Source organism: Sitophilus oryzae, unplaced genomic scaffold (genome assembly GCF_002938485.1).
Source record: "Sitophilus oryzae breed Bouriz unplaced genomic scaffold, Soryzae_2.0 scaffold_1436_pilon_pilon, whole genome shotgun sequence".
NCBI classification, from domain to species: Eukaryota; Metazoa; Arthropoda; class Insecta; order Coleoptera; family Curculionidae; genus Sitophilus; species Sitophilus oryzae.
This window is the reverse complement of record NW_022146100.1, coordinates 4,894,000-4,919,802: the sequence shown is the minus strand read 5'-3', so window position 1 is coordinate 4,919,802 and position 25,803 is coordinate 4,894,000. Positions and strand designations below refer to the sequence as shown.

Here is a 25,803-nt window from a genome sequence, read left to right as displayed (position 1 = left end):
TTTTACTCAAATAATTCCTCAGAATTCCTCGTAATTCCTTCGGAATTCCTTAGAATTCCTGGTCTTCGAGGTCAAGGTCAATCATTCAAGGTCTTCCTTGGTATTCCTTGGTACGAACTCGGTAACTCTTTCAGTCTGAACCAGCGTTGCCACCTCGGTTTCGCAGTTCCGCTATGAATTTTCTGGTGATTTTTATAAATGTCTAATGTCTCTATAAGTACTAGATCTAACAATAAAAAGTACTATTACGAGATTTACGTTTTTTTAGTTAAATTTTAGTACCAATAGGGGATCATGAGGTAAAAATACTGGAAATATGTCGGCACTTACTTATTAAAATTAATTTTTCTCGGGATTTTTTGAAAATGAGAGGTACCTAGTTATACTCGTATCTATAGGAAAGGAAATTAATAAAACTTCAGTTGCACGTCATAATACGATCACCAGTAAATTCCATAAGATTACGCATGGTATCATTGATGAAGTGCACCTAAAGTTGTATTAATTTTCCTATAGTATATACCTAGGTATTATTCCGAGGAAATGAAAAAATCAACTTTACACTTTCTGGAGTACTGAATAAAAAAATCTTATGAGGATTTCTTTAAAATGGCGAAATCAGGGAACGTTATAACTAGATCTCTCGGGGGTGGTTCGGCCGTACTATTGGAAAATATTTTAGATATATAATCGAGGGTACAATATTAAATTAAAAGAATATCTAACCTGTAGATATTTGATATTGGGAAATTTTGGAAGCGAAAAGAAAAACGGATAGTAAAAAAAGTCGCCTGCAAAACGTTTTTCTTTAAATTTAGTTACTATCTATTATAGTATTCATGGTTTGCTAATGTTCGTTAATTTTATAAAGTTGCTTTGTAATTCCTCTTAATTCCTGTGGAATTCCTCTAAATTTCTAAGGAATTCCTTGGAATTCATTGGAATTCTTACGGAAATAATTGGAATTCCTAGTAATTCCTATGGAATTCCTTGGAATTCCTCGTAATTCCTTGGAATTCCTGTAGAATTCCTTCATAGTGTACACCATAATTCCTCTGCGGTTTACCCCTCGATATTTTATAAAGCATTTCCAAAAAAAATATTGAGAAAAATAATAAAAATAATTTTAAAACGCCCTATATATTGGGCTAACTTGATTATTATATTTATTCCACTGAACTCAATATAAAAATATTTCTCTGATGTTGCAATTTTTTTTTGAATGTCAAGGTATAGTGACGAAAATTTTGCAGTAGTCCAAATGCATCACACTATTTTCAAAAACAATTTTAAATATAAAAAATAAATAAATTACATTCTTTACCAGTATAATCCAAAGACTGTCTTAGAAACTATAAAGCATGGGTCATCAGTAATAAAAATAAGATTAGGTTTTCAGTTTTTTTTTTTTTATGTATGTACAATGGCAAGTACAGCGAAATTGGATGATATTGGAAAAAAACTAACCTAATTTTAAGGTACTATGTATGTACAGTTATCTTTATAATAACGTTGATGATGTATATCTGACGTATTCGAAAAAAAACACAAAAGAATTCAAATAATTGGTCCCCCTGTATTATGTAACTATTGCACAACCAAAATGATTTTTGTATTATACATCAATCACTATTTTTTTATGCTTAACTTACATTTAATAAAAATAGATAATAAATAAGTGGTATTTCTATGAGTATTAGAAAGACTACCTAGGTCGATAAAAATAAATCTACCAAAACAGTATTAATACAAAAATCGTTTTAGAGAATGTAGTATATGTTACAGTAAAAGTTGGAAATCAGTTATTGTTAACAATTACTAGTAAAAGCTCACATTCAATGATTTGCTAGGACTACGTTAGTAAAAGTTAAACAGCTATTTTTGAAACCAACTTTTACTAGTGAATTACCGTCGTTGCCACATGTTGTAAAATATAAAGATAAATAAGGATAAGTTGAATAATAGGCAATATAAGGGTAACATTAAATTGAGCTAAACGTTGACAACGTTGACAGACATCTGGCGTAAATTCGCTTTGTTTTTTGTGGTTATGTATAATTGTTGTTTTGTTATCCTTGTAAAAAGTGATGTGCAGTATTTTCCCTATGGAGGAACTTTTCTGTGAAAAATTAAGGCAAACTAGGCACTCGCAAGAATGTAAAAGTGCTTGTTTTTTATTTTTGCAATATAATGAAGTTATAGCAAAAGTTAAGCGTACAAGAGAAAAAGATATTAAGGAACCTAGTGACTATGAATTTATTAAACGTTTTGATATGCTCGAAGTAGCGGATTTTTTTGTATACTTTATTTTGTCCACAATGAAAAACTTTATTAAAAAAAAACCTTGTACACAATAAGTAATCTTATATTTATCAATGTTTTTTTTAATTGTTTTGTAGGCTTTAAAATGTTTACTATGTTTTCCCTTTTAATATTTAGAAGGTTATTTTCTATATTTTTTAATAAATATACTAAAGAAGTAAATTGTAATTTTAAGATATGTGGACAGCTTGAATATTGGTGATCCAATATTCTTAAACATTTTATTTGTTCTAACTTCCACCAACATTTTTCCACACCACACTCGCCCTGTACAATAGAATAACTTTTACTGGCAACCTTTAGTAAATGTTACTTTCACTATAGTGAATGTTAGAAATTACTAGGAAAAGTCGACAAATCTCTTTAAAATACCACATTCACTGGTCCAATGCGTTTAAATTGTTAGCATTTCCTAGTGAATGTTAACAATCACTGACTTTCACTGTAACATATACATAATATGATATGTTTTAGTATTGCCTTGATTAATGTTTTTACCAATACCAAAATATACCGGTTGTATTGTGACAACTAACTTTTGATCCCGGTATGTAAAGTTGGGGATTTTCAGAGTTAAATGTTGGCTAACTGGACGTAGTTGGCCGGTAACATTCCCACCTGACCTGTGCGCTGCACTTGGCCTGTCATCCAACCCCTGTCAATGCTACTGACGTTGATGATCAGATCGCCGTCAATGAAGCTGACCTCGTCCTCGTCTTGTGCTTCGTAGTCGTACATAGCCCTAAGTATGACAATTATTAAATGTTAATGTTATCGTAAGATGCCAAAAAAGCTATTTGGCATTACTTGAGTATTTTAATAGATATTTACGATACAAGTGAGTTAACAGCATCATTAAGATACGCGTGTGAAAGTTGCACGAGTGCGTAGCACGAGTATAACCACACAAGTATCTTAATGGAGTTAACTCGCGTGTATTGTACAATATTTTATCTACGTCTAACTATAAAAACACACAATGAATTCAGTGGCGGCTCGTCAGGTGCAGTAGGTGAAGGGGCACTTCACCGAAAAAAATACTGAAATTAAAGAAAAAACTTTACTGGATTTAGTTTAATATATTTACATGTATCTAAATAAAAAAATGGTAATTTTTTATAATTTATTTTTTTTCTGGGCGGACCTCTGCATAATAGGTCCAGCGCTTCGTTAATTCCTGCCGAAAAAGTAGCATTATCAGCCCGCACGCGCCTACGTTTCCACGAAGCCACAAGGGAAGTAAAAATATTTCTGAGCCGAGCGGCTGCACGGTTTCCATGGTAACGTGACGTCAGCCTAGCGGCAGCATGTGAATTCCCCGCCCCGAATTTTTTTATTGGCGACCGATGTGAATATGTGAATGAGTTTTTGGGCAGTTCGCTTCGTCTTCATTTATGCTAATATTCGGCTACTTCGGCGAGTAATTAACCGTGTAAAGACTGTAAAGTTGTTGTTGATTATTTATTGTTGTTTGTTATAGGTTTTTGTTGATTTAACTTGTTAATTTTTGCTGTTTGTTTTGTTGTTGTGTTTTAAACCTGTTTTGTGTGTGTGTGTATGTGTTGAAAAATGAACCCAATCAATGACTTGGTGTGCAATTTATTGGAAACTCCCTTCAGACGGTGGACAGATGAAGATAAGAGGGATGTTTTATCCAACTGAATCTTTATCCATAAATAGCAAAAAAGAAATAAGAAAAAGTGGTAAATCTTATAATGTTACATTTAAGTTTTCCTGGTTTTCTGCTTTTAATTGGCTATGTAGCTAATATTGTTTAGTAAACATTAATGTAATAATTGAATAATAATTGAATGATTCCTCGGTTGTAACCAACAATTTTTTCAATATCGAAATTTCAGAGAAAAAACCGAGAAAAAAACGTTATACCTATGAAAATTACAACCTTATTTCACTGAATTCTCTATTTTGAAAAAAATGTCGGGTACAACGTTTTTCGGGGAAGCCCTTCAATAATTACATTATTCGCCATAAAGTTGGATCCATATGGACGGTTTTTTTGGTATTAGAGTTTAAAAAAACTTTTTGTGGCAATCAATTCTGCTTAAAAAACAACTTAAAATGCCCCAAGTCAAAGGTGAAACAAAATTTTGTTAGTCACCTTTTACACCTTTTTACAATTATTATTTTAATAATAATTTAACCAATTTTTAAAAATTTCTTTTAAATATTTTGTATTTGACAGCCTCCAGATGTTAGCTGTCAACTTTGACTTCGTGCATTTTAAGTTGTTTTCAAAGCAGAAGTGATTGCCACAAAAAGATTTTTTAAAACTCTAATATAAAAAAAAACGTCCATATGGATCCAACTTTACGGGGGACACTGTATATAATGTTTATTATATTTAATTTAAATTTAATTATATTTTCACTGGAATGCAAAATAATGTGTTTATCGAAAACTGGTTGTATCTTGTATCTCTTTTTACTTAATATTATAGGTATTAGTGTATAAATAATAAAAAAAAATGTTGACAAAATGGTGAACGCAGCAAAAATTTTTCAAATAATATTTTAAAAAATGTTGACAAAATGGTGAATGCGCCAAAAAAACTTTCGCCTGTGGCGCAATTTAAAAAATTAACTCCACCTAATTTTATACCCACGAGCCACCACTGAATGAATTATAAAAATTCTTGTATTTAAGTATATACCTATCCTAAAAATCAATTACCTTAATACCTTTGTTCAAATAACACCATGCATGGCAATGTCAATATGACAGTAAATAATATGGATGTCACTAGTTTAAAAAATTAGCGATTCGGAAAGTATTCCTTCTGACATTGAAGAAGAGGCATTCAGGGCCATTTCTGGATTGCTTCCAGCAAGATCAAAACAGAAGTATGAATATACATACTCTAAGTATGAAAAATGGTGCACCGAAAAAAAGTACACAACTATAGAAATGAAAAGGTCCTCATAACATAATTTTCCAATTTATCCGCTACTTATAAGTCTTCGTCTGTTTGGGCTTTCTATTCAATGATATGTACTATGATATCTATTAAAATGAATATATATTCTTCATCAAGCATTTACTTGAAAGATTGTTCAAACTGTATCATTAACATTTATAATAAATAAGTTTTCATGTTATTATAATTATTATCAATAGAACAGTTTATTTGTATTTAGTGCAAAATAAATGTTTTACAAAATATTTTTTCTCTTTGATAGTCATCTAAACAAGGAGTGCGGTAATGAAAATGCGTGAGTTAAGAAGCTCTTAACTCACTCAAAATGCGTGAGTTAAGAGCTTCTTAACTCACTGACGTAGATAAAGATATATAATTTCTTCTTCGTTTTATTAGATTTTTAAGTTTCTTACGTTTATAAGAGCTTCTTGCGGTATTTTACAACAAATCGTAAAACAAGAAAAGAGACAAGTAAAGTCCAGCTACTTTTGGGATTTTTTCTGTGCCAATGTGACAATTTTTGGAAAAAAATTAATGACTGTTTTAAAAAAATACATACAGGGGTCAGCTGGATATAGCCATCATTTATTGTTATTTCACAGGACACTGTGACGTAGATTTTTTATGCGACAATGCGGTAACAAAAATATAAAATTAATGTTTTAATAAAAAAATAATTTTAAATTTTTAATTTAATTAAAAATTTAATTAATGTTTATAAACAACCCAGGAATTTAATAAGACATATGTTTATGCAATTTAATAAACAAGGAAATTTTTATATATTTATATATCATTCAACTTGCAGCTGCAGGCTCTATGACCTTGAACCTTGTTATTAAAATTAATATAATCTTTGTTCCGCAAAATTCGTATATTATTTTACCAACCAAAATTCCTAATAAAATTAATAAATAGTTATTTATTCACGCAAACTTTCTAATTTTAAATATTCAATTATTTTATTACTTTATTTATTATTCACTAAACTGCTATAAAAATAATATACTATAAAAAACACGTTTTAAAAACTATAATTGAAATAAATTTCAATAAATGTCGCTGGGTAATATTTAATAATAATTTTATTTCATTAAATTATTAATTCGAATAGGAATATATTATCAAATCTGCACTAGTTTATAACGTATGATCGAAAAAAATGGCGTCCAGTTGATCTTCATTTCATAGCCATCGTTGACGCCGTTTTTTCTTCGATCATACGGTATAGGGTTTCCGGAACCGGGAACTTCGGTATCGCGCCTCTTAGGAACCGGGATTTCCCGTTTTTTTCGGTACTGGCTAATTTTTCTTCAATGGTGGTGCAGTTCATCAATCAGAAAGCAAGGGATGGTTTTTCAAAGTAAAATGGATAAAAAATTAAGATTTTTAATGAAAATAATATCAAATTATTGAGTAATCAGTCATGAAAAAATTAGCACGAACACAAGTAAAGAAAAATGTATAAGTAACTTAAATTTCACATTAAACAGCATAAACCAACTTAAATGAATTTGAGACAAAAGCCCTAATTAACTAACTAGAATTAAAAATGCAAATATCTATTAAAACATAACATAATAAATATTATAGGAACTTCAAAAGAGAAAAGAAGCAAGAACAATAAGAAATAGCATCATTACTTATTTAGGAGAGTTTGATTTTGATCGCTAGAAAGTATCAAAGAACTTTCTTACGTAACAAAAAAATAATTTTTTAATTATTGTTACCGAGACCCGGTCCTGTCATGGCCAAAAAGATCTGAACCCTAATTGGGAGTATTAATTAGAGTTTCCAGAATTCTACTAAAATATTTTCGTTCAACGATTATGGAGTTCGTTAATTAGAGCTCGAACTCACTGACGACCAGGCCGCAACGACCTGGTAGTCGGCTGGCCGGATGTATTGCGTACATAGCTGCGGCCAGATGAACGACCAGTTTCGGCAGGGATGTCAGATCTAACGATTTTTTACGTTTTACCAATAAGAAAATTTTGTTTTCGGAAATGTTAAAATATCCGAGTTAACTAAAAAGCGAAGTTCCTATTCGTGAGCTAATTAAATGTTCTTATATTAAATAAAGTAATGTATTTCTTCAAAGCCATACCGAGCGAAAATCACAAAAGAACTACGATATGCGGAGACAAAACTGAATAGAATATTTTTTAAGCAAATTGGCCCGTCTCACAGTGCTTCGTCCCATGGACAAAAATCAAAAAATAAGTTAAAATTTACTAATATCTGAATATATAATTTTATACTTATAGCAATGTTCAACCATCCTGTATATTATTTTTCATAAACAGCGTTTTTGTTAGCAAATATTTTCACTAAAAATAAATTTTGCGATCATTATCTCATCAGTGTTAAACAAGGTATGTACTTTAAATTTATTTCTAAACAAGTTCGTGATTGTTTAGTTTTTATTTATTTTTAAGATGATTCTTAAATGGGTATAAAAATTTTACGTTTTCAAACTTCAAAAGGCATTTAAAAAACATATCAAAACATATCGTATTTATTGAATATTTTTGTTGCCATATTCATATACTTTTAATTTTTGTATAGTTCACCTGCGTCTGCTTGCGACGAACTTTATTTTATAATACTTTTCAGATGGAGTAAAATTGATAAGCAATGCCGATCTGGCTAATACTTGGCTTGATCATAAGGACAAGAACTCAAAATTATTTGTATTTCAAAAAATATGTTCTTATTAGATATTGATGAACCTTCCAGTCAAATGAGACACCACTTTTGAAAACGTCGCATAAAAAGTGTCCATCTTTCAATTTATTATAAAATCTCATACCCAAGAAAAGGAAAAATAATATATGGATATGGTCTATTAAAGAGGTAACTATTAACATCCGAACCCCTCATACCGACAAAATGAACAGTAACAACGCGAAAAAGTAACATATTAGAAAATGATGTACAGAAATATCTTATATGTGAGGATACTTCATCTACCTGTGATTTGGATACTATAAATTTGGAAAATTCTGTCAGCAGTGATTCTCCTGAATCAGAGTAGTTACGATCTATGCATTTTGTTGTCCTAATGTAAATTTATAGTATCTTAATTTTTTTTTAATTAAATATAACATTAATGTTTCTTTTTAATTAAAGAAAAACATTTTTATCTTATATTAGGCTTATATTGTAGGAATCATGTTCTAATGTTATTCCAATTCTTTTTTATCATAGGAATTTATTTAATACTTACTCCGTTATCATACTATAACTTATTATTTGCTTAGATGGAACACAGCTCCAACATTATTATTATTTAGAAGATTTTTTTTTCATAAACGTGGGACTAAGAACATCATCATTTAGTACAATGAGAGTACTCATCATTTTTGTCAAATAAACCTAGTTTGAATAAATTGCTAACAATAAAAGAGAAGTTTTGGATTTTTGTCCTCTAGAGCCATATGTTCGAAGCACTGTGCGTCTGGCCGTCAAAGATTGTTGCATCAGAAATAAAAATAATAAATAAACACACATTATATCAATAGACAAAAATAGTATTGTTCCTAAGAAGTATACAGATAAAAATCGTGTCCCTAATTCGTGCTACGAAAATTGTTTTTTATGACGATGTGCAAACGAGTCAAATTTCCTGTGCGCAAAAATAAACTCGCGTAAAATAACAATAAACAGCGTAATAGAGAGATATGGCTAAACCGAATAGCCTGCATGGACGTTAATAAGGCCAGGTATTATTTCCTTTACGTGAGGTGGTATTAACTCTCTTCATTTATAGTTATCGGATCGGAAAGAATTCTGATCGCGTCGCGTCCGCTATTTAAACTTAACCTGACTTTGAATTTAAAACTTTGAAATTGTTTTGTTTACTAGGTATTTTAAAACTAAAAGGCTAAAGTGCTTATTTCCAGTGCTTTATTGTTCAACGTCTGCCAATGGGTTTAGGGCAACAAGCAACAAATTCTCTTAGAAGGGCTAAGTCGTCATCTGCTGTAAACCTAAGACTCTTTATAGTTCCTTTAGTATTGGAAGAGGTGGAATCCATATTTTGGGCCATATTTATTTAATTAAAACTAATCCCAGCTACTTAAATATCAAATTACCTAATAAAACTAAAGCAATAATTCAAAACAATTCAAACATAACCTAAAATAAAAGACCTCGCCGGCCGGCTCCGGTTGTCAAATACCCGCACATGCCCATTTAAGCAATTTTTAAACGCTATCAGAGGTTATTTAGAAAGAGCGCTTGGTGTAATTGATCCGCAAATTACGTCAGGCGGTAACGTTATTAGCGGGTGTTGCGTTAAAAATTGACTCGCGCATATCGTAACCATGATAAGGTACGCGTAAATACTGGATAACGCTATTCGGTTTTCCGATATCTCTCTAATAACTGTACCGGTCAGGCGCTGTGCACAATTTTAGAGGCCATAAATGGGCGTGCTATGTGCGCAAACTAGTAACCTAACTAGTGCCCGATTCCGAAAATTGAAACCACGAAAAACAATAAAGAAAAAACAAAGATTATAATCTGTATAATCTGTGACGTTAGTGTGCGCTATATCATTTGATTCAATGGTTTCAGAGGTAGCAGCGGCCTGGCCGGTGCGACCTGGCCGTCAGTGTGTTCGAGCTCTTAGCAAACAAGGAATGGTTCTCAAGAGTAAAACCGATAAAAAAATTCCAAATGAAAATAATATCAAATTATTAAGCCATGAGAAAGTAAACATGAAGACAAATAATGAATACAAGCGAAAAAAACACATAGGTAGCATAAAATCTCGAAACCAACTTAACTAAATTAGAAAAAAAACTTAACATTTTCAATTAAAATAACAACTCAAAATAAACTTAATTTTATTCGTTATTATCTAAAACTCACCTGTAAACTCTCCCCATACCCAGCGTACCGTAATTGTGGTTTACAGGATCCATATCGTGCACAGACCCCACCTGCCTATTTGGCGGCTGATCTATGACACTTCCCCCCACCTCGGAATTGTAAATCAACGTTTGCGAGTTCCGAGACGAGTACGGACTCTGGAACTGAGTCCCTGAAGGAGCTTGTGGGTCGTAATCAGCTATTTTTCCGATGTTGGGGTGCTGTACGGGCGCCTGGATGGTGGGTACTACGGCAGGTATCGTGTTGTTGGTGACTATGGTGGTCTTGGCCACGTTCCTCGCGACCGGTACCTCTTCGGAGTTGCCGTTCTCGTTCAACTGTCGCCTCTGTTCCATTTCCGCTTTGCGCTGGAGTTCACCGTGGTAGGCTACATTACTGAAAGGAAAAATAAAACCTTCTAGTCTAAGAGCTGGCAACGTTTTCGAGAAAGTATTGTAAGACGTCTGGCTCTTTGATATATCTTTTACTATGCTCTCTGGAACAGCATGCGGCCTGTCTGGCTGCCGATACCCGTTGCGTTCACTACTGCGCATCGGAAGAAGATCCTATATATTTTTTTTAATTTAGTCCTATAAATTCTAGTATTGAATATAAATCGAACATGTCTCCATAGCGCAGTGCGTAGAGTTTCCGACCACGAACCGATGAGTCAGAGTTCGAATCCGGGTCGGGGCAAAGACTTTTTTATTTTATTTTTGTTTATATTCTGATAGTAAAGTATTAAATAATTCTGGTGATTCAAAAAAAACAAATATTTATTATTAAATATTATATTTCTCCGAAACGAGGTATTTTAAGACAAATGTATACAAACTCTTTTACCTATTCTTATCGGTAGAATATGCTGCCAAAGTTCCTGTTCGATTTTCTGTTGGTAAAGTAATATTTGTAATAATAATAATAATAATGTCGCAGGACTCATTGGCAGGAAATAAAAATGCCATATTCAAAAACCCTTAAAAACGATTGAAGAAGAATCCAAATTTTATATATTTCCAAGTAAATATATCTTCAAATAAATGACGGAGCCGCTTTATTAATAAAGAACATAGAAAAATAAATTTATTTATGTTCATAATCAATAATAAAATATTTTTTTTAAGTAATTAGTTAAAATTGCTTTATTTACAGTTTGTTATTGTTTATTCATGATTCAAATCAAAATGTTTAATAAAAAATTTCATCTCATAATTTTCTAACACTATTGGATATTATCCCCTGGGGAGTTATATGTATAAATAAGTGTTATTTCATTGTAATTAAATACTAAATGCCTATTTTACATTATGTCACATATAAAAGCGAACTGCACGGTTCAAAGCAGACTTTTCACTCTCTGTACTTTGTCGAGAACGTTTGTAACAATAAAATCGTTTTTTTAAAAACAACTCTGTTAATTCAGTATTTCAATCTTTTTTGCAAAATAATAGCGCACAACCTAAAACTATTTTCATAGATATACAGGATGATTTAAAAATATCTTTATACTAAAGATACACTTTGTTAAACGGAATGAAATAAAATCTCCAGTCTAAAAAAAATTATGTCATGGAACATAACAATATTCATATGAAGTCAAAAATTCTGTATCATTGTAATTGAGGTGAAAATGATACTCTGAATAGAATGATATATCATATGTCAACTTTTGACATTTTCGCTTAAAGAAAAAAATCATATTTTAATTTTCAATCTAGAGTGGCATGGCTGTTTTAAAAACACTAATTTTTAACCAAGGAGCCTTGGAAAAATAGATTTCATCGTCTAATATTTTTCGAGTCTTATCCTGGCCAGTTAAAAGATACCCCAATTCGTATTTTTAATATCTCATTTTCAAATGAAACAAGGGTGGCTCTTTAGCATATTTCGAAAAAGAATTTTTTTACGAATAAGTTGGTATCACACATTTGGCATTTCAAGTCAAATTGTCGTTATGAACTGTATGTGACAATATCAAATAAACCATATGGAAAAATGTCAAAAGCTGACATATGATATGTCATTCTATTCGGAGTGTCATTTTCTATTGAATAAAGTAGAAATTTACCGAGGGTGTCATTTAAAAACCACAAGTTGTAGTCATTACCGGTGAAAAAGGAAGTGACTAAAAACAATTGAATACATCAATCAATCCTAATTTATGCCATATACTAACATACTAAATCTCCAAAGGATAGTTCGATTCCTATCTTCCTGCACTGTCAGTTTTTTTACGTTTTCTAGGGACCGAGTTGAAGTTCGCGCTAAAGATTTTAGACGGTGACAGTTATTTCTGCGTTTGACGGACGAGCGCACAGTGAGGCGGAAGATAAATCTAGCGGGACAAAACCGTTTGGTTAGAAATAAGCCAAAAAATGTGTACTGATAAGAATAAATAGTAGACATTCCAATTGATATAAAAATGCATGAATATTCTTTGTATTTCAATACATTTTTATCAATCAAATTTGGTCGTTTTCTGCTCAGCAAGGCAGAGATCATACGAAAACAAAATATTTACAAGTGCTTATACATTTTATTCCAAAGCCAAATTATGTTGAAGATTGCCAAAGGTATGTACTTTTCTACTGTACATATATTATTTGTTAAAATCCTTCGTACCTTTGTTCTGCAGATATCAAACTTTCACTTTTTTCAAATATCGATATATATTGAATGATGTAGATCTTTTGAATTACCAAAATAGTTACCAACACAGGTAGTCACAGTCACAGGAAGTTCAAGCTTACCAGGTGAATACCCAAAAGTTTAATTTCAATAGGATAGTATAAAAACAAAACAAAGACTCGTTAAAGGGTTAATTGCGAAGAGCATTCAAAAGAAAAATTGGGTTTTGCAAGTACTATGAGCTTTAGGGCTAGTGGGAGTAAGGATGCTGCTGTAATTGTTGAAACCTTAACTCCATGAAAAGGCACTAAGTTTAAAAAATTAATAGCTGCCCATACACGGAAAGGCTCGGCTATCGGACTTGGTATTGAGGCCGGGCTTTCACCCAAATTACTATAGTGGAAATATATTCGCGGACTTTGCCTTTCACGCAAACCTATGGTATTTTAGGTTAAAGGCCCGGATCCAAGGCCAAGGCTGAAGGCAGTAGGCCAGTTAATCTGGAGGTTGAGGTGGAAAAAATAATTAGTAACCAACCGATCTCAACGGGAATGTGTAGATAATGATGTCCTATTTAACCCCTCAAAAGTCCCATTCAGTCCCAGTGGGGGAAGTTAGAAAAAAACCGCCGTCATCTTGGATTTTTTCGTTTTTTTTTTCAAATATCTCCGTTTGCATAACTTTTTTCGAAAAATCTAAAGATCTGTTTTTTGTAGAGAATTAAATTTAGAATATTTTACTTTCAATCATTTTTTTCCTAAAATAAATAGTAACAGAGATAGAGTAATTTTTTACTATACGTTTCATAAATTTTCCAGTTTTTTAAACCAATCAACTATAAATTTTGCATTAAATATAATTTCGCATTAATATAGATAAAACAAGTATAAATTTATGCATTAAAACAATTAAAAATAACGTTTAAATATTATTTATTAAATAAAATTATTGTTAAAAAAAATATTATTAAAGTTTTAAATAAAATCTGCAATGACGTCATCCTGAGCGTCATTTTCCTTCTCAACTAAAATACAAAAGTTTGTGCAACTGATTCTCGTAGCACTGACCACACTTTGAAAAACATTTAAGACCCAGTTGTCTACAAGAGCAATTTTTAGAGCACTGACTCTCTTTGCAATTACAAAAAAATTAATTTTAGTAGGTTAGGAAGCGCCACATCTTCTGTTGATTGATTAGGTGTCAGATTGCCTTTTCGATCTTTCTTCCATCCATATTGTAAAGGATTTAGATTGGTAACAAGTTAGCTTGTTACCAATCTATTCTTGAATCTAAAAAATACAACTTATAACTTTTCCTATAATAGATATATCTTTACAGTTGCCTGAAAGTATGTCCTGAGTCAGGACATACTTTCAGGTAACTGTCGTGAGTAAATGTAGTTTAGCAATGTTCTCAGTTGGAGACAAATTAGCTAAATTAAAGATAGTTTTAAGGGCTTGTCTTGATGTAATCCTATTGTAGAGTGTATCTCAGATGGTTAATATGTTTAATATAGCTTGGGCAGTTTGTTTAGCTTTAAAAGATAATTTAATCTTGACTAATTAAAATATCTTTTAAAGCTATATCACTGCCCAAGCTATATTAAACATATTATCCATCTGAGATACACTCTATAGGTACCGGTCGGTGGTGTAGAGGGACAGCTCCCGTCTATCAATCTAAAGCTTGTGGATTCGAATCCTACAGCCGGTAGTTCATCAGTCGACTATTTTTAATAACATAAAAATAGTTTGGGTACCTAGGTCGACTCAACCTTAAATGAGTACTTGGGATTCACAATCCTGAGGTAATAATAGGCGGTTACAACGTAGTGCTAGCCACATTACCTTCCTTGTATACCGAACGGCTCTAGCATGGCAAGCTGTACCTTGCTACTCCCAAGGCGTTAAACGGTATATACGGGATCTATTATTATATTATTACTATTATTAGATACACTCTATACAATAGGATTACATCAAGGCAAGCCCTTAAGACTGCCTTTAATTTAGCTAATTTGCCTCCAACTAAGAACTCTGCAAAACTCCATTTACTCAGGACATACTTTCAGGTAACTAATAATATCTATGAAATATTATAAGTTGTATTTTTTAGATTTAAGAATGGGATTTGTAATAAGTTAGATCCTTTACAATATGGATGGAAGAAAGATCAAAAAGGCAATCTAACACCTATTCAATCAACAGAAGATGTGGCGCCTCCTGACCTAACTAAAATATTTTTTTTGCAATTGCAAAGAGTGTCAGTGCTCTAAAAATTCTTCTAGAAAACTGGGTCTTAAATGTTCTTCAAAGTGTGGTCAGTGCTACGGAATCAGTTGCACAAACTTTTGTATTTTAGTTGAGGACGAAAATGACGCTCAGGATGACGCCACAGCAGGTTTTATTTAACAACTTTAATTTAATAATAATTTTTTTAACGATAATTTTACTTAATAAGTAATATTTAAACGTTATTTTTAATTGTTTTAATGCTTAAATTTATACTTGGTTTATCTATATTAACACTATACTGTTAACGCAAAAATAATAGCTGATTGGTTTAAAAAAACTGGAAAATTGATAAAACGTATAGTAAAAAATTGCTCTATCTCAATTACTATTTATTTTAGAAAGAAAATGATTGAAGGTAAAATATTGTAAATTTAATTCTCTACATATCTTTAGTTTTTTCCAAAAAAGTTATGCAAACGGAGATATTTGAAAAAAACGAAAAAATCCAAGATGGCGGCTGTTTTTTCAAACTTCCCCCAATGGGACCGAATGGGACTTTTGAGGGGTTAAATAGGAGATCATTATCTACACAATCCCGTTGAGATCGGTTGGTTACTAATTTTTTCCACCTTTATATAAATACTCAGCTATGTTTACTGGCCTACAGGGTCTTACCGTGTATGGGCAGCTAATGAATGACACCAATAGTCAGTTTGGCAATTTTCCTCAAGACAAAAACATCCAAATGATATTCTAGTTAAATAAAGCATGACGATATGCAAAAGTTTTTTTTTACTTTCTGATAATTTATAATAAAACTAAATGATTATTACTAGTTTTAATAAAAGTTTAAAAAATTGTCTTAGATACTGACTATATATGAATTTACAATTACCGAGTGTTAAAATTAAAATATCTACCTTATTTATTATTTTCAAAACAAAATATACAGGGTGTCACAAGATTACAAAGTAATTAAAAAATAACTGCTAAAGAGTTTTTTGTAAGTATTTTACCTGATATCATAATTTTATGTATTTGGCAATAGTTTACAGTACGGTTTTTGTGTGTCATGTATGAATAATATCATAGTTTTATTATCTTGTATTTATTTATTTATTAATAAATAAATAAATTTACCACATGTTTGGTATATATTACACCATTTGCTACTTTCTTAGATTTTAAGTCCCAAACATCGCTCCTAAGATTTTTTCCCGCTAGAATAACCATCCGCCGCACTGTGGAGCGCTGGTACCTGCGTGACGTAAGCATCCACGGCCACTACGACAGCGACGATTTGACGCGATCGAACAGTCCTTTAGAATATATACAGTCCTTGCTAAATCTCGTTCTAATAAAAAAAGTTATAGAGGTGAGCCACTTTTGAGATGCACCCAGTATTGCAAGAAATACGATTTTTTTTTTAATTTTTAACACCCTGTAGATCAGAAAGGAAGTACTTCAAACCCCATGCTCATATAAACTTGTTTTCTTAAAAAAAACAAGGAAACACACTAATTTTTTTTATTTTTATTTAAACTCCTCATGAAACTTATATCATTTTTGGAACAATAGGTCACCCTGTATAGTAATAAAAATAAATAATATAAAAAAACAATACATAACAATTCAATAGCCAAATAATGTTTAAATAGTATTTTTTTATCTTGGTATGACAAAAATTCAAGAAAAAAATCATTTTTGAAGCTGTCTTTTATGAAAATCTTTTAGTAAAATATGAACAAGCTTTTTTAAATCACTAGGTACTTCTAGTAACTGAAACATCACATAGAATTTTGTTTAAATGTTAGAAACTAAATACTTCTTTGTGTAAAATGAAAGCATAAAATCAAACAAGGCCTATATTATATTAAAACTAATAATCTTCTAATGTTTAGCAAATACTGGAACAACACTTACCTTATAATTTTTGTGTTTTGTCTGATTCTCAAGATTTCAGGATCGTCGGCCACCTGAGTGAACTTTCCTTTAGCTTTCTCAAAGTCTGCATGATACTTAACATTAGATTGTAATTTAGTATTTTCTGCTATTCTTCTCAATTCGGGAGTTTCGGCCATTGTAGTAGCCTTCGCTTTAGGTACATGCCTACAAGAATATTTGGTGTAAAGAAAAAATATTATAAATTACAAATAAAGTAACTTACGCTTCACAATAAGGTTCTTTATTAAAACCTTTATAGTTACGCATGTTAAGTGCCATTCCACAGTCCTTGCATTTGAAGCACAGCTTGTGCCATACCTAGTTTTAAAGAATTTTATTTAAATAACAATTTTATACAGTTGACACTGTATTTATTTGTTTCTATTTGTGCCAGTCTTAAAATTAATTTGTTTAAATCCTTACTAATCCCCAATATGTTTGTAATTTAGAGTTTATGTCATAGGTAAAGAATTTAAGTAAACTATATATGCATGAACCTCTTAAATTAGTTAACAAGCCATTTCCAAAAATAACTAAACTAAAACACAAAAACCACAAATTAAGTTTGATACATATGAGTCATATAGTGGTAGCCTTACTCTAAATATTTAGCCTTGATTAATTTAACGTGAACTCACATATATGAGGGTAGAAGGAAAGTAATTAAAGACACAGCAGGAGAATGATATTCTATACGGTTATAATAAAAATAATGAACTAATAAATTTTATTAAATCGACGACTTAAAGTGTAGAAAAAATAAAAAGCTACCTTGTCCAAACATTTCTGTTCCTCCGTGGGGTACACTGTCTTTTCACACCGAGCGCAACGTTTATTCATTTCGTAGAAAGTTTGCTACACTTTAAATTTATAAAATATGTATTTTATACACTAAATATAAATGATTTTTTTTCTAGAATTAAATGAAACACGAACAGCCCAACCCGCTTGCCACTTTTTTGTCGTATGAACAAGTGTCAATATTAACTGTCACCTGTCACAACTGTCATTTAATAAAGAAGAGCGGATCATATAAAAGTTTTGGCCAAATGTCATGATGTCAAATGGCCAGTATTATATGGTATCATTACTAATTACTATACACAATATGATCATTATAAAGACAAACGTGGGTTACTAAAATAATTCAAAGCAGTGTTGTCGCAGTGGTACATTTGTACCAAATTTGATACTTTCAATTCTATTTGGTACAGTGGTACTACATTTTCAAATCCAGGATGATTCGGTACAATAATTATTTCCCACGCGCACCGAAAATGAAAAGATATTTAATAATTATCGTCGTTGATATAGCATTAAACACGCTTACCGATACCATTCGGAGACAATCCGCATTAATTAACGACGTATTATAAACGTTGTAATGTCTATAGGGTTGCCTATATTAAATAACCCGAAGAAAAAACTTAAAATTTGCTGTTTCTAACATGCTTCTATACTTGCGTTTCTTTTTAATAAAATTTAAGTTTTCCAAGTATCGTGTGTAGTATTAGAATTACTTACATTTCTTCAACCTATACATACTTATAATTGGGTTTTCTGAATATCTATTTCATGTTTTTCGTCTCGATATGTGTCGTTCTCCAGGAAGTTTTTTTATGTAGAAATTTATGAAGAAATTCACAACGACCAAACCGGTTAAAGTCATTTGCAGATGTATTTTGTTGTGCTTTAAAAAATTGTACCAAAGTGGTACATTTTTAGTTTATAATGTGGTACGCGCTAAAAGTTGGGTGCGGCAACCCTGATTCAAAGATCTGTTAAAGATTAAAAAAGGACAACATTTTAGATCTAGCAGCCTAAATCTATTTAAATACACATATATTATCTTCACCTTCTCAATTACAAGAAACTAATTATATTTTGTTTCTTTTTATTCTTATCTGATCTATTTTACAGGAGCATTCTTTAATGTTTTCGATACAAAGGATCCTTTCCCAATTATAGTTAGAGGAGTATTCTTGTAGCACGCTTCCAAATTATTGTTAGTGTGCAAATCTACAGCAACTGTCTCAAAGATTTTCTTTTTTGGGTTCATTATTGAATCAGGCTGCCTTGTATAACCTTCACAATGGACTATATCTCCTAAAATATATTGTTACATTAAATATAAAAAGCACTAAACTATAGCGAACCTGGTTGAGCATTTTGGGGTGGTATAAGCACTTCTACACCTTGCTCATTGCTAGCACACATTACCATAGCTTCAGAAGTAATTCCGCGCATCTATTAAATCATACTAATTAGTAAAATTTTAGTTAACATTGGTGAATATAAAATTCTTACTTTGACAGGTTTTAAATTACACAATAACAAAACAATTCGATTTTGTAATTCATCCATGGGCACATGTTTTACTAATCCCGAACAAACTGTACGTGGTTTTTCTTCACCGCAGTTAATTTTTAAAACATACAAAGAATCAGCATCAGGATGTCTCTGAACGTCTTCCACTTTGCCAATCCTTAAATCGAGACGTCCTATATCTACAGGCAGCTCTTTTTGAGCCTCTCTTTGAGGTTTAGATTCTTTAACCTTTTTATCTTTTTTAGTTTTTACTTCCGACTTTAATTCTTCTTGAGATTGAACAGGGTCTGTTTCTTGTGTTCTTACAGCAGATACTTTCTGTTGGCCAGCAACAGGTATGGGTATCTGTTTAATTCCATTTTGGATCTCGAGTTGTATAAGTTTCTTTTTGGCTTCTTCAACTGCAGCTGTCAATTTGGCATTCTCCTCTCGCAGCTGCCGAGCTAATATATTATTATACTCCTTACTAATTATATTTAACTAGAAATAAACAAGTTAAAATAGCCTATCTAATATTATAATGGAATCACATTACTTCAGTTTTAAGAGAGTCTATTGTATCTTTTGCAACTTGGGCATTTTCTTTAATGCGTTCTATTGATGATTTTTCTGGCATCCTGTTCAGTATACGTTTACTATTCCTAAAAATATTCAAAAATTTCTTCAATGTAAAAGAAAAATGTGTCATTTTTACTCACTTGAACAGGTATTTGTGAGGTTAACAATAAATTCTTCTTACTTTTTAAGGGGTAGCTAAATGTCCTTTTTCAGCCATAGAAGAATAACTAGTATGCTGTGCTTAATGTTGTGAAGTTATATGCGATTTAGTCATATATAAATGTCATAGACTTTTGACAGTAAATTTTTTTTTAGGGTGACGCGCAGAGCTGCTCTTAAATTGATCAGTTATTTTTAGTTTGTCCTTATTCAATTTATCTTTTCGGAAAGAGAAAACACAATACGGGGGTCAGTTCGTCAGTTCACCCAGTTCTTTTTATTGTTGATAAAACATAATTGTTCTGTATATTGCTTTTCCTTTACACGTGATTTTTGAACACAAATTTGTCGTACCGCGATATTGTTTATGAAAATAAATTGTTCGCTGTCACATATATTTGCAAAATTCCAATAACAATAGAAGTGCATTGAACGGTTTAATACATCGGCAAACAACTAAACTCCCTCCATTTCACTAAATATGAGTGACGACGATCGAGACGTAGATGTTGAAAGTGATGTAAGTACTTTGCGAAAGTGATGCGTTAATTTACTAATTTCTACTATTTGTTTAAGGATGGAGAAGACTCAGATAACAAATTACCAAGCTCAAGACAGTCATCAGGAAGCCAGTACTATTCACAAGTAGATTTGCTTTGTTTATACTTGAATATTTTTGTGTTTAATGACTTCATTATAGGCCGAGAAGAGGGCACATCACAATGCTTTAGAGCGCAAGCGAAGAGACCACATTAAAGATAGTTTTAGTTCGTTAAGGGACTCTGTGCCAGCTTTGAACGGTGAAAAAGTACAGGAAAGAATTTATTGATACCTGATCGTGAACATTTAAGTATTTTTTGTATTTTAGGCTAGCAGAGCTCAAATCCTCAAGAAAGCCGCCGAGTACATTATGTTTATGAGGAAAAAGAACCAGTCCCATCAGCAGGATATCGAGGATCTGAAAAGACAAAATAGTCTGTTAGAAGCACAAAGTAATAACAATACTTGAGCTAGCTAAATTGATATATAAAGGTTTACCAATATCATTTCTATAGAGATTTTTTACTTGATGCTTGCAAATAAGAAACCTAACATAGTATTTTCAGATCACTTGGCCATCCTGTATATATCTAATAATTATTTACTGCTCATTTCAAATATTGTCTTTTTTGTAGTTCGGACATTGGAGAAGGCAAAATCCACTGGAATTTTTGACAGTGACCTTGTCATGAAAGACGCGTTGTATAATGACTCCGAGTCGGATAGTTCTGATGTGGAAGTACAGCAAAAACGGCCGAAGAAGTTGAAATCCTTCCATTAAATGAATTAATTAAGTGTTTATGGAGCTGTTCTACAAATAACATTAAAATATTTTCAGTTGAATTTCAGAAATATATTCAGATAAAGAATGGTTAATAGGCAGATTAGTGTCTATAGAGCTGTAAAATATATTTTTTTTAAATATGATTTGACAAACTTCCGTGAGATATATATGCAGCATGTATTGTAAATATTTTTAATTTTGTTATTAAGCCTCTCAACATTTTATTTTCCGTTTTGTTAGGTAAACTTATGTTTTAAGTTAAATTCCCCCAAGGAAGGCTTAAATATAGTCTTTATATAATTTTTACCTATTAGGTTTTAGAGCTTAATATAGTTATCTTTTTTAATAAATACATGTTTAAAAATATTTTTTGTTTTTTTTGTATTAAGCCTTTAATTGTATACAGAGGAGCTTTGTGATTTTAAAAAACTTCATATCAGATATTCTATGAGATTTTACTCTCATATTTTCGGGAAAATACCTTCATAGATATATATGGCGATTGAAATGATTTTTACAATGAATATCTGGTCTTACTGAATGGGATTTAAATTATAAACATTTTTAGTTAAATTTTTTACATTTAAAGGTCTCAATTAAACGTGCTAAAATACGACGTTAATTTCCTTGGTATATACAGGGCCAGTCAAAACTTGATGTCGTTTTTCTCCACTACTAGCCCAGTAAGTTTTTGTACTTTTAATTTTTGTAAATAAAACACATCATTTGTCTTTTTTTAGCCTGTATATACCATGTAATATAACTAGTTCTGAAATCAACAGTCAATTCAGTCTCAAAATTGTCATATTTCAAAAACATAGTATTTTTGGAAAGGAAATTATAAAAATAGTATTAACAAAAAATGTCTTAAATACAATTGAGATTCAAGTGTGTAATTAAAAAGATAAAGGTATTTTCCAACTAAATGAAAAGCAAAAACTCCGCTTGCTTTATTTTTAGAATTATAATGAATATAGTTACCTCAAATGTTAATCCAATGGTTATTTTGTATAAAAGTGTCCTACTTACAAATATTAACAAACAAGAACTTAAAATTTTCAACTTTTTCATTAACCAACTCAGTATTGTTCACATATTCTACTACAAAAAAAAGAATATCAAATAAAAAACCTGATATGGAACTTTTTTAAAACACTGAATCACCTTGTATAAGCAAAACTTACAACTGTACGATATATAAAATACTGTTATTAAAATTAACAAAACAGTAAATAAACCTTAAAACAGATTTAACATATAAAATACTTAAAAAAATTTCTGTGCAGAAATTTTAAACATATTTCAGTTCAATCTTGGTTTCTTTTCTGGCGGTGGTTTTACTTTAGCTTCTTGTTTAACCTCCACTTTCTCTTTATTCTCCTGTACCCCATTTTCTGCTTCTGTCTTTACCGGAGCAGGATTTGTAGGTTTCACTTGAGAAGGAATAGCAGGCAAGGGAAACTTCTTAATCAGTTCACCCAGCAACATATCAACCCTTTGCCTTTGAAAAAGTGAGCTGGATTCCTCTTTAGGTTTTTCTTTCTCTACAGTCTTAATTTTTTCTGCTCCTTTTTGAGATTTGAAGTCCCAATAATACCCTTTGCTTGGATGATAACGTGAAAAATTAAAAGCTTCCTCGAAAGATGACTGAATATGATACACTGCTGAAAGCAGTCTTGAATTAAGAACACTAGCAAGATCTGGGGCTTGATATACAATTCCTGCGATTATATAATATTCTGCGAGAGGGGTTACTTGTTGTGGGCTATGCCTATGCTGTTTCCTTATAACATACAAAATCGGTTCTTGGACATGTAACAAAGCATACTCTAAGCCGCTCATATTTCTAAAATAAAGAAATATTTAAGCAAATAACGTATAGATTTATTCCATACTTACAGTAACTGATCAGGATTAAGCCTTTGCATTTTGACAATTTCATTATTGCAAGTTCTATCGAAGAAAGGATTGGAAGCTTGTGAGAAATATTCCATTACATTCGTGGTATTCAGAATTGGAATCCATGTAGAATCATGCCATGATAAACCTAAAGTATTATCAGCTACTCCACTTGGAGCAGTAATGCCTAGCCTGTTCATCTCTTTTGCTTACCAATATTATTAAGCTGATTAAAATACTGTAATTTAATGTATTATTAATCTACTTTTTTATATTTAATCAATAAATATTGTCTTGAAATTATCAAATCTATTGTTATTTTAAATATTTTAGGAGTACAAAGTACAAAATTTGAAAATTTTTGAGATTTGGTTGTGAATTTTGGTGATAACCTAACTCTTTTCTTTTTTTTTCCTTCTGTTTAACGGCCTTTAGCTGCCTGGACTATACGGCCCGAACCTAACTCTTTTCTTTTCTTTAGATTTTCTTCTTTCTTGATTGGTTTTACGGCCTAAGCTTCCAAGACCATACGGCCAATTTTCTTTCGACTCTATGGCCACTTGTTATTAAGCATGTTGCTACAGAATCATATATATATAATTCTGTCATATATAAATTTTTAATTTAAAAACGGAAATGAAATTTAAACTAGCCAGTTGTAGCCTGTGGTTGTAGCGGTTGTAGCCAATAAAATGTTAATTTCAAATTTGTAACTTACAAACTTTACATTCAAAAGTTAAAAGTATCATGAGTAGTCACAATATTCTCTATGCAATATTCTATAATATTATCAAATTCATTAGACAGGCATGTAATTTTACAGTATATTTTCATACTTTTTATGGCAGGGATCATGTTACATTTACAGGTATTTTTCAAGACTATTTTCGTCAACATTTATGTGTGCTAAACCCAAGTGCTAAACCATGATTAGACATTAAAATTAAAGGGGCAATATTAGACAAGGGGGCAATGCTGTAAAATGGATTTTTCAGTTGTACTTTTACACAGAAATCCGCAATATCTTCAGAAGTGCTGTGACTTGATAAATAGTGAATGGAAACGCAGTGATACGGCCAGATTTAGAAGTTTAGAATCCTCTTGCGATCAATTACCAACGTCTCTGATACTTTTAAGAGGAAACAAAGTACTGGGCCATGTTAAACTCTCAGTTATACCAAGTATACCAAATAGTTGTTTTATTGAATCTGTAGTTATTGCCCATAATGAAAGAGGGAAAGGTCTAGGAACACTTTTAATGCAAAAAGCTGAGGACTATTGCCGCACTGTTTTGCATTTGGATGTAGTTTATTTATCAACTAAAGGACAGGAAGAATTTTATAGAAAATTAGGCTATATAGAATGTATGCCAATATCAATTTATGGTAGCTTTACACCAACAGTTCAAAATAGTTTTAAGAATAATATAAATGTAGAAAGAATTAGTACGAATGATATCAAAAATATCCCTGCTCCACCACCAATGCCAGTGAAGAACAATATTATTTCAACTACAAAAACATTTATGAAGAAAGATTTAACTAATTGCTAACATACAGATACAGAAAGTAAATATTTTGTATGAAATATATTTAATTCTTTAAAAGAATACAATAAAGTTTGAAAAGTAATATAAATTTTGTTTTGATTCTTACTATACATAATTTAAATTAACATTTACACTGATACAATTCCACACACATGACAGTAATGTTCTGGTTGTTCTAAGGAATCAACTAAAAATCGGCCAAGGTCATATTTAGACACCGCTCTACCTTGATACTGATCATGTCCCACTTTGTATGAAGATTCAGGTGAACCTATACAAATCAGTTTGGATAATTGTAATAAAGAAATAGAAGCAATCGAATTATACTAATATATTACCTGCAATGTGTGGAGGAAATACTGCAATATACTTCAGATTTGACTCTTTTAAAGCTTCGTACATTCTGCGATGATCTTCAGTAAGATCTCTAAAAATTTGAGGTGTTTTATCACCGGAATACTCTGGGAACAAAAATGCTGATAGACAGACTGATATAATTTCAACATTTGTCTCTTGCATAGCTTTTAAAATGTTTTTTAAGCTATTACTCAAGTCGGTGGTAGGTTGAAGGTTTGTTCCAGTCCCCAAAGTGCACACTACTGCTTTGATATCTTTTACAGCCTTCAAAACATCGTCATAATTTAGTGTATTGCCTTGGAACACCTCTACTTGTTGTCGTATATGATCAGGGAGCCTTGTGGGGTCTCTCACTAGTACTCTAACCTGAATTCCTATTAAAATAAAGCCCTTTATATTTTACTTCTTTAAACTGTATTATAAATGCGCTTACCTTTTTTAAGCGCTGACTCCACCACACATAAACCAGTCATGCCGGTAGAACCAAAAACAACAATTTTATCCATTTTTAACTGTGGAACAGGAAAAACAACCCAAAGAATAAGAGCTTGGTCACGGTAATGGTAAAAGGTAAAGGTAATAAATTAAAAGGTTTGTAAATTAATCAAATTATACAGCATATTATTCAAGTTTGAATTCGTATTCGTATCATAATTTTTATTTAATTAACCTGAATTAGATTTGGACA

General features: G+C 31.3%; 6 protein-coding genes across 7 annotated transcripts; 2 read left to right on the top strand and 4 right to left on the bottom strand.

Moving 5' to 3' along the window:
• Positions 1-1,221: 1,221 nt before the first annotated feature.
• On the bottom strand, positions 1,222-17,942 carry LOC115876517 (LIM and SH3 domain protein F42H10.3). Its single transcript, XM_030892327.1, has 5 exons — positions 17,713-17,942; positions 17,165-17,259; positions 16,921-17,106; positions 10,136-10,531; positions 1,222-3,064 (listed from the first exon to the last, which is right to left on the bottom strand). The coding sequence occupies exons 1-5, from the start codon at positions 17,779-17,781 to the stop codon at positions 2,896-2,898; spliced, it is 915 nt and encodes a 304-aa protein (XP_030748187.1). The 5' UTR covers positions 17,782-17,942; the 3' UTR covers positions 1,222-2,895.
• An 826-nt stretch (positions 17,943-18,768) lies between these two features.
• Positions 18,769-20,066, bottom strand: LOC115876518 (aminoacyl tRNA synthase complex-interacting multifunctional protein 1). Its single transcript, XM_030892328.1, has 5 exons — positions 19,968-20,066; positions 19,805-19,910; positions 19,249-19,749; positions 19,098-19,188; positions 18,769-19,047 (listed from the first exon to the last, which is right to left on the bottom strand). Exons 2-5 carry the CDS (start codon positions 19,883-19,885, stop codon positions 18,851-18,853), a joined length of 870 nt encoding a protein of 289 aa, XP_030748188.1. The 5' UTR covers positions 19,886-19,910; positions 19,968-20,066; the 3' UTR covers positions 18,769-18,850.
• Positions 20,067-20,256: 190 nt separating this feature from the next.
• On the top strand, positions 20,257-21,676 carry LOC115876523 (protein max). 2 transcript variants are annotated; one of them, XM_030892333.1, is made up of 5 exons: positions 20,257-20,506; positions 20,563-20,631; positions 20,687-20,794; positions 20,855-20,978; positions 21,162-21,676. In XM_030892333.1, the coding sequence occupies exons 1-5, from the start codon at positions 20,468-20,470 to the stop codon at positions 21,305-21,307; spliced, it is 486 nt and encodes a 161-aa protein (XP_030748193.1). In that variant the 5' UTR covers positions 20,257-20,467; the 3' UTR covers positions 21,308-21,676. The 2 variants fall into 2 exon arrangements, with proteins under 2 accessions (XP_030748193.1, XP_030748192.1); XM_030892332.1 differs by having other exon boundaries at positions 20,687-20,800.
• On the bottom strand, positions 21,438-23,609 carry LOC115876519 (mediator of RNA polymerase II transcription subunit 6). Its single transcript, XM_030892329.1, has 2 exons — positions 23,210-23,609; positions 21,438-23,156 (listed from the first exon to the last, which is right to left on the bottom strand). Exons 1-2 carry the CDS (start codon positions 23,407-23,409, stop codon positions 22,613-22,615), a joined length of 744 nt encoding a protein of 247 aa, XP_030748189.1. The 5' UTR covers positions 23,410-23,609; the 3' UTR covers positions 21,438-22,612.
• A 247-nt stretch (positions 23,610-23,856) lies between these two features.
• LOC115876522 (N-alpha-acetyltransferase 80) lies at positions 23,857-24,842 on the top strand. Its single transcript, XM_030892331.1, has 2 exons — positions 23,857-24,016; positions 24,078-24,842. Exon 2 carries the CDS (start codon positions 24,192-24,194, stop codon positions 24,759-24,761), a length of 570 nt encoding a protein of 189 aa, XP_030748191.1. The 5' UTR covers positions 23,857-24,016; positions 24,078-24,191; the 3' UTR covers positions 24,762-24,842.
• LOC115876520 (flavin reductase (NADPH)) lies at positions 24,783-25,802 on the bottom strand. The gene is made up of 3 exons (XM_030892330.1): positions 25,549-25,802; positions 25,097-25,489; positions 24,783-25,029 (listed from the first exon to the last, which is right to left on the bottom strand). Exons 1-3 carry the CDS (start codon positions 25,619-25,621, stop codon positions 24,887-24,889), a joined length of 609 nt encoding a protein of 202 aa, XP_030748190.1. The 5' UTR covers positions 25,622-25,802; the 3' UTR covers positions 24,783-24,886.
• Between the last annotated feature and the right edge of the window lies 1 nt (position 25,803).

What these genes read in the sequence shown, in the direction of transcription:
- LOC115876517 (XM_030892327.1), bottom strand. Translation starts at nt 17,781, where the DNA reads ATGAATAAACGTTGCGCTCGGTGTGAAAAGACAGTGTACCCCACGGAG. An exon ending in AAAGAACCTTATTGTGAAGC is followed by an intron (nt 17,107 to 17,164) that starts GTAAGTTACTTT and finishes ATATTCTTGTAG; the next exon opens with GCATGTACCTAAAGCGAAGG. An exon ending in GGTATGGGGAGAGTTTACAG is followed by an intron (nt 3,065 to 10,135) that starts GTGAGTTTTAGA and finishes TGTCATACTTAG; the next exon opens with GGCTATGTACGACTACGAAG.
- LOC115876518 (XM_030892328.1), bottom strand. Translation starts at nt 19,885, where the DNA reads ATGCCAGAAAAATCATCAATAGAACGCATTAAAGAAAATGCCCAAGTT. An exon ending in TAGACTCTCTTAAAACTGAA is followed by an intron (nt 19,750 to 19,804) that starts GTAATGTGATTC and finishes GTTTATTTCTAG; the next exon opens with TTAAATATAATTAGTAAGGA. An exon ending in ACCCCAAAATGCTCAACCAG is followed by an intron (nt 19,048 to 19,097) that starts GTTCGCTATAGT and finishes AATATATTTTAG; the next exon opens with GAGATATAGTCCATTGTGAA.
- LOC115876523 (XM_030892332.1), top strand. Translation starts at nt 20,468, where the DNA reads ATGAGTGACGACGATCGAGACGTAGATGTTGAAAGTGAT. An exon ending in ACGTAGATGTTGAAAGTGAT is followed by an intron (nt 20,507 to 20,562) that starts GTAAGTACTTTG and finishes TATTTGTTTAAG; the next exon opens with GATGGAGAAGACTCAGATAA. An exon ending in TGAACGGTGAAAAAGTACAG is followed by an intron (nt 20,801 to 20,854) that starts GAAAGAATTTAT and finishes TTTGTATTTTAG; the next exon opens with GCTAGCAGAGCTCAAATCCT.
- LOC115876519 (XM_030892329.1), bottom strand. Translation starts at nt 23,409, where the DNA reads ATGAACAGGCTAGGCATTACTGCTCCAAGTGGAGTAGCTGATAATACT. An exon ending in CTTAATCCTGATCAGTTACT is followed by an intron (nt 23,157 to 23,209) that starts GTAAGTATGGAA and finishes TCTTTATTTTAG; the next exon opens with AAATATGAGCGGCTTAGAGT.
- LOC115876522 (XM_030892331.1), top strand. Translation starts at nt 24,192, where the DNA reads ATGGATTTTTCAGTTGTACTTTTACACAGAAATCCGCAATATCTTCAG.
- LOC115876520 (XM_030892330.1), bottom strand. Translation starts at nt 25,621, where the DNA reads ATGGATAAAATTGTTGTTTTTGGTTCTACCGGCATGACTGGTTTATGT. An exon ending in GGAGTCAGCGCTTAAAAAAG is followed by an intron (nt 25,490 to 25,548) that starts GTAAGCGCATTT and finishes TTATTTTAATAG; the next exon opens with GAATTCAGGTTAGAGTACTA. An exon ending in ATTTCCTCCACACATTGCAG is followed by an intron (nt 25,030 to 25,096) that starts GTAATATATTAG and finishes TGATTTGTATAG; the next exon opens with GTTCACCTGAATCTTCATAC.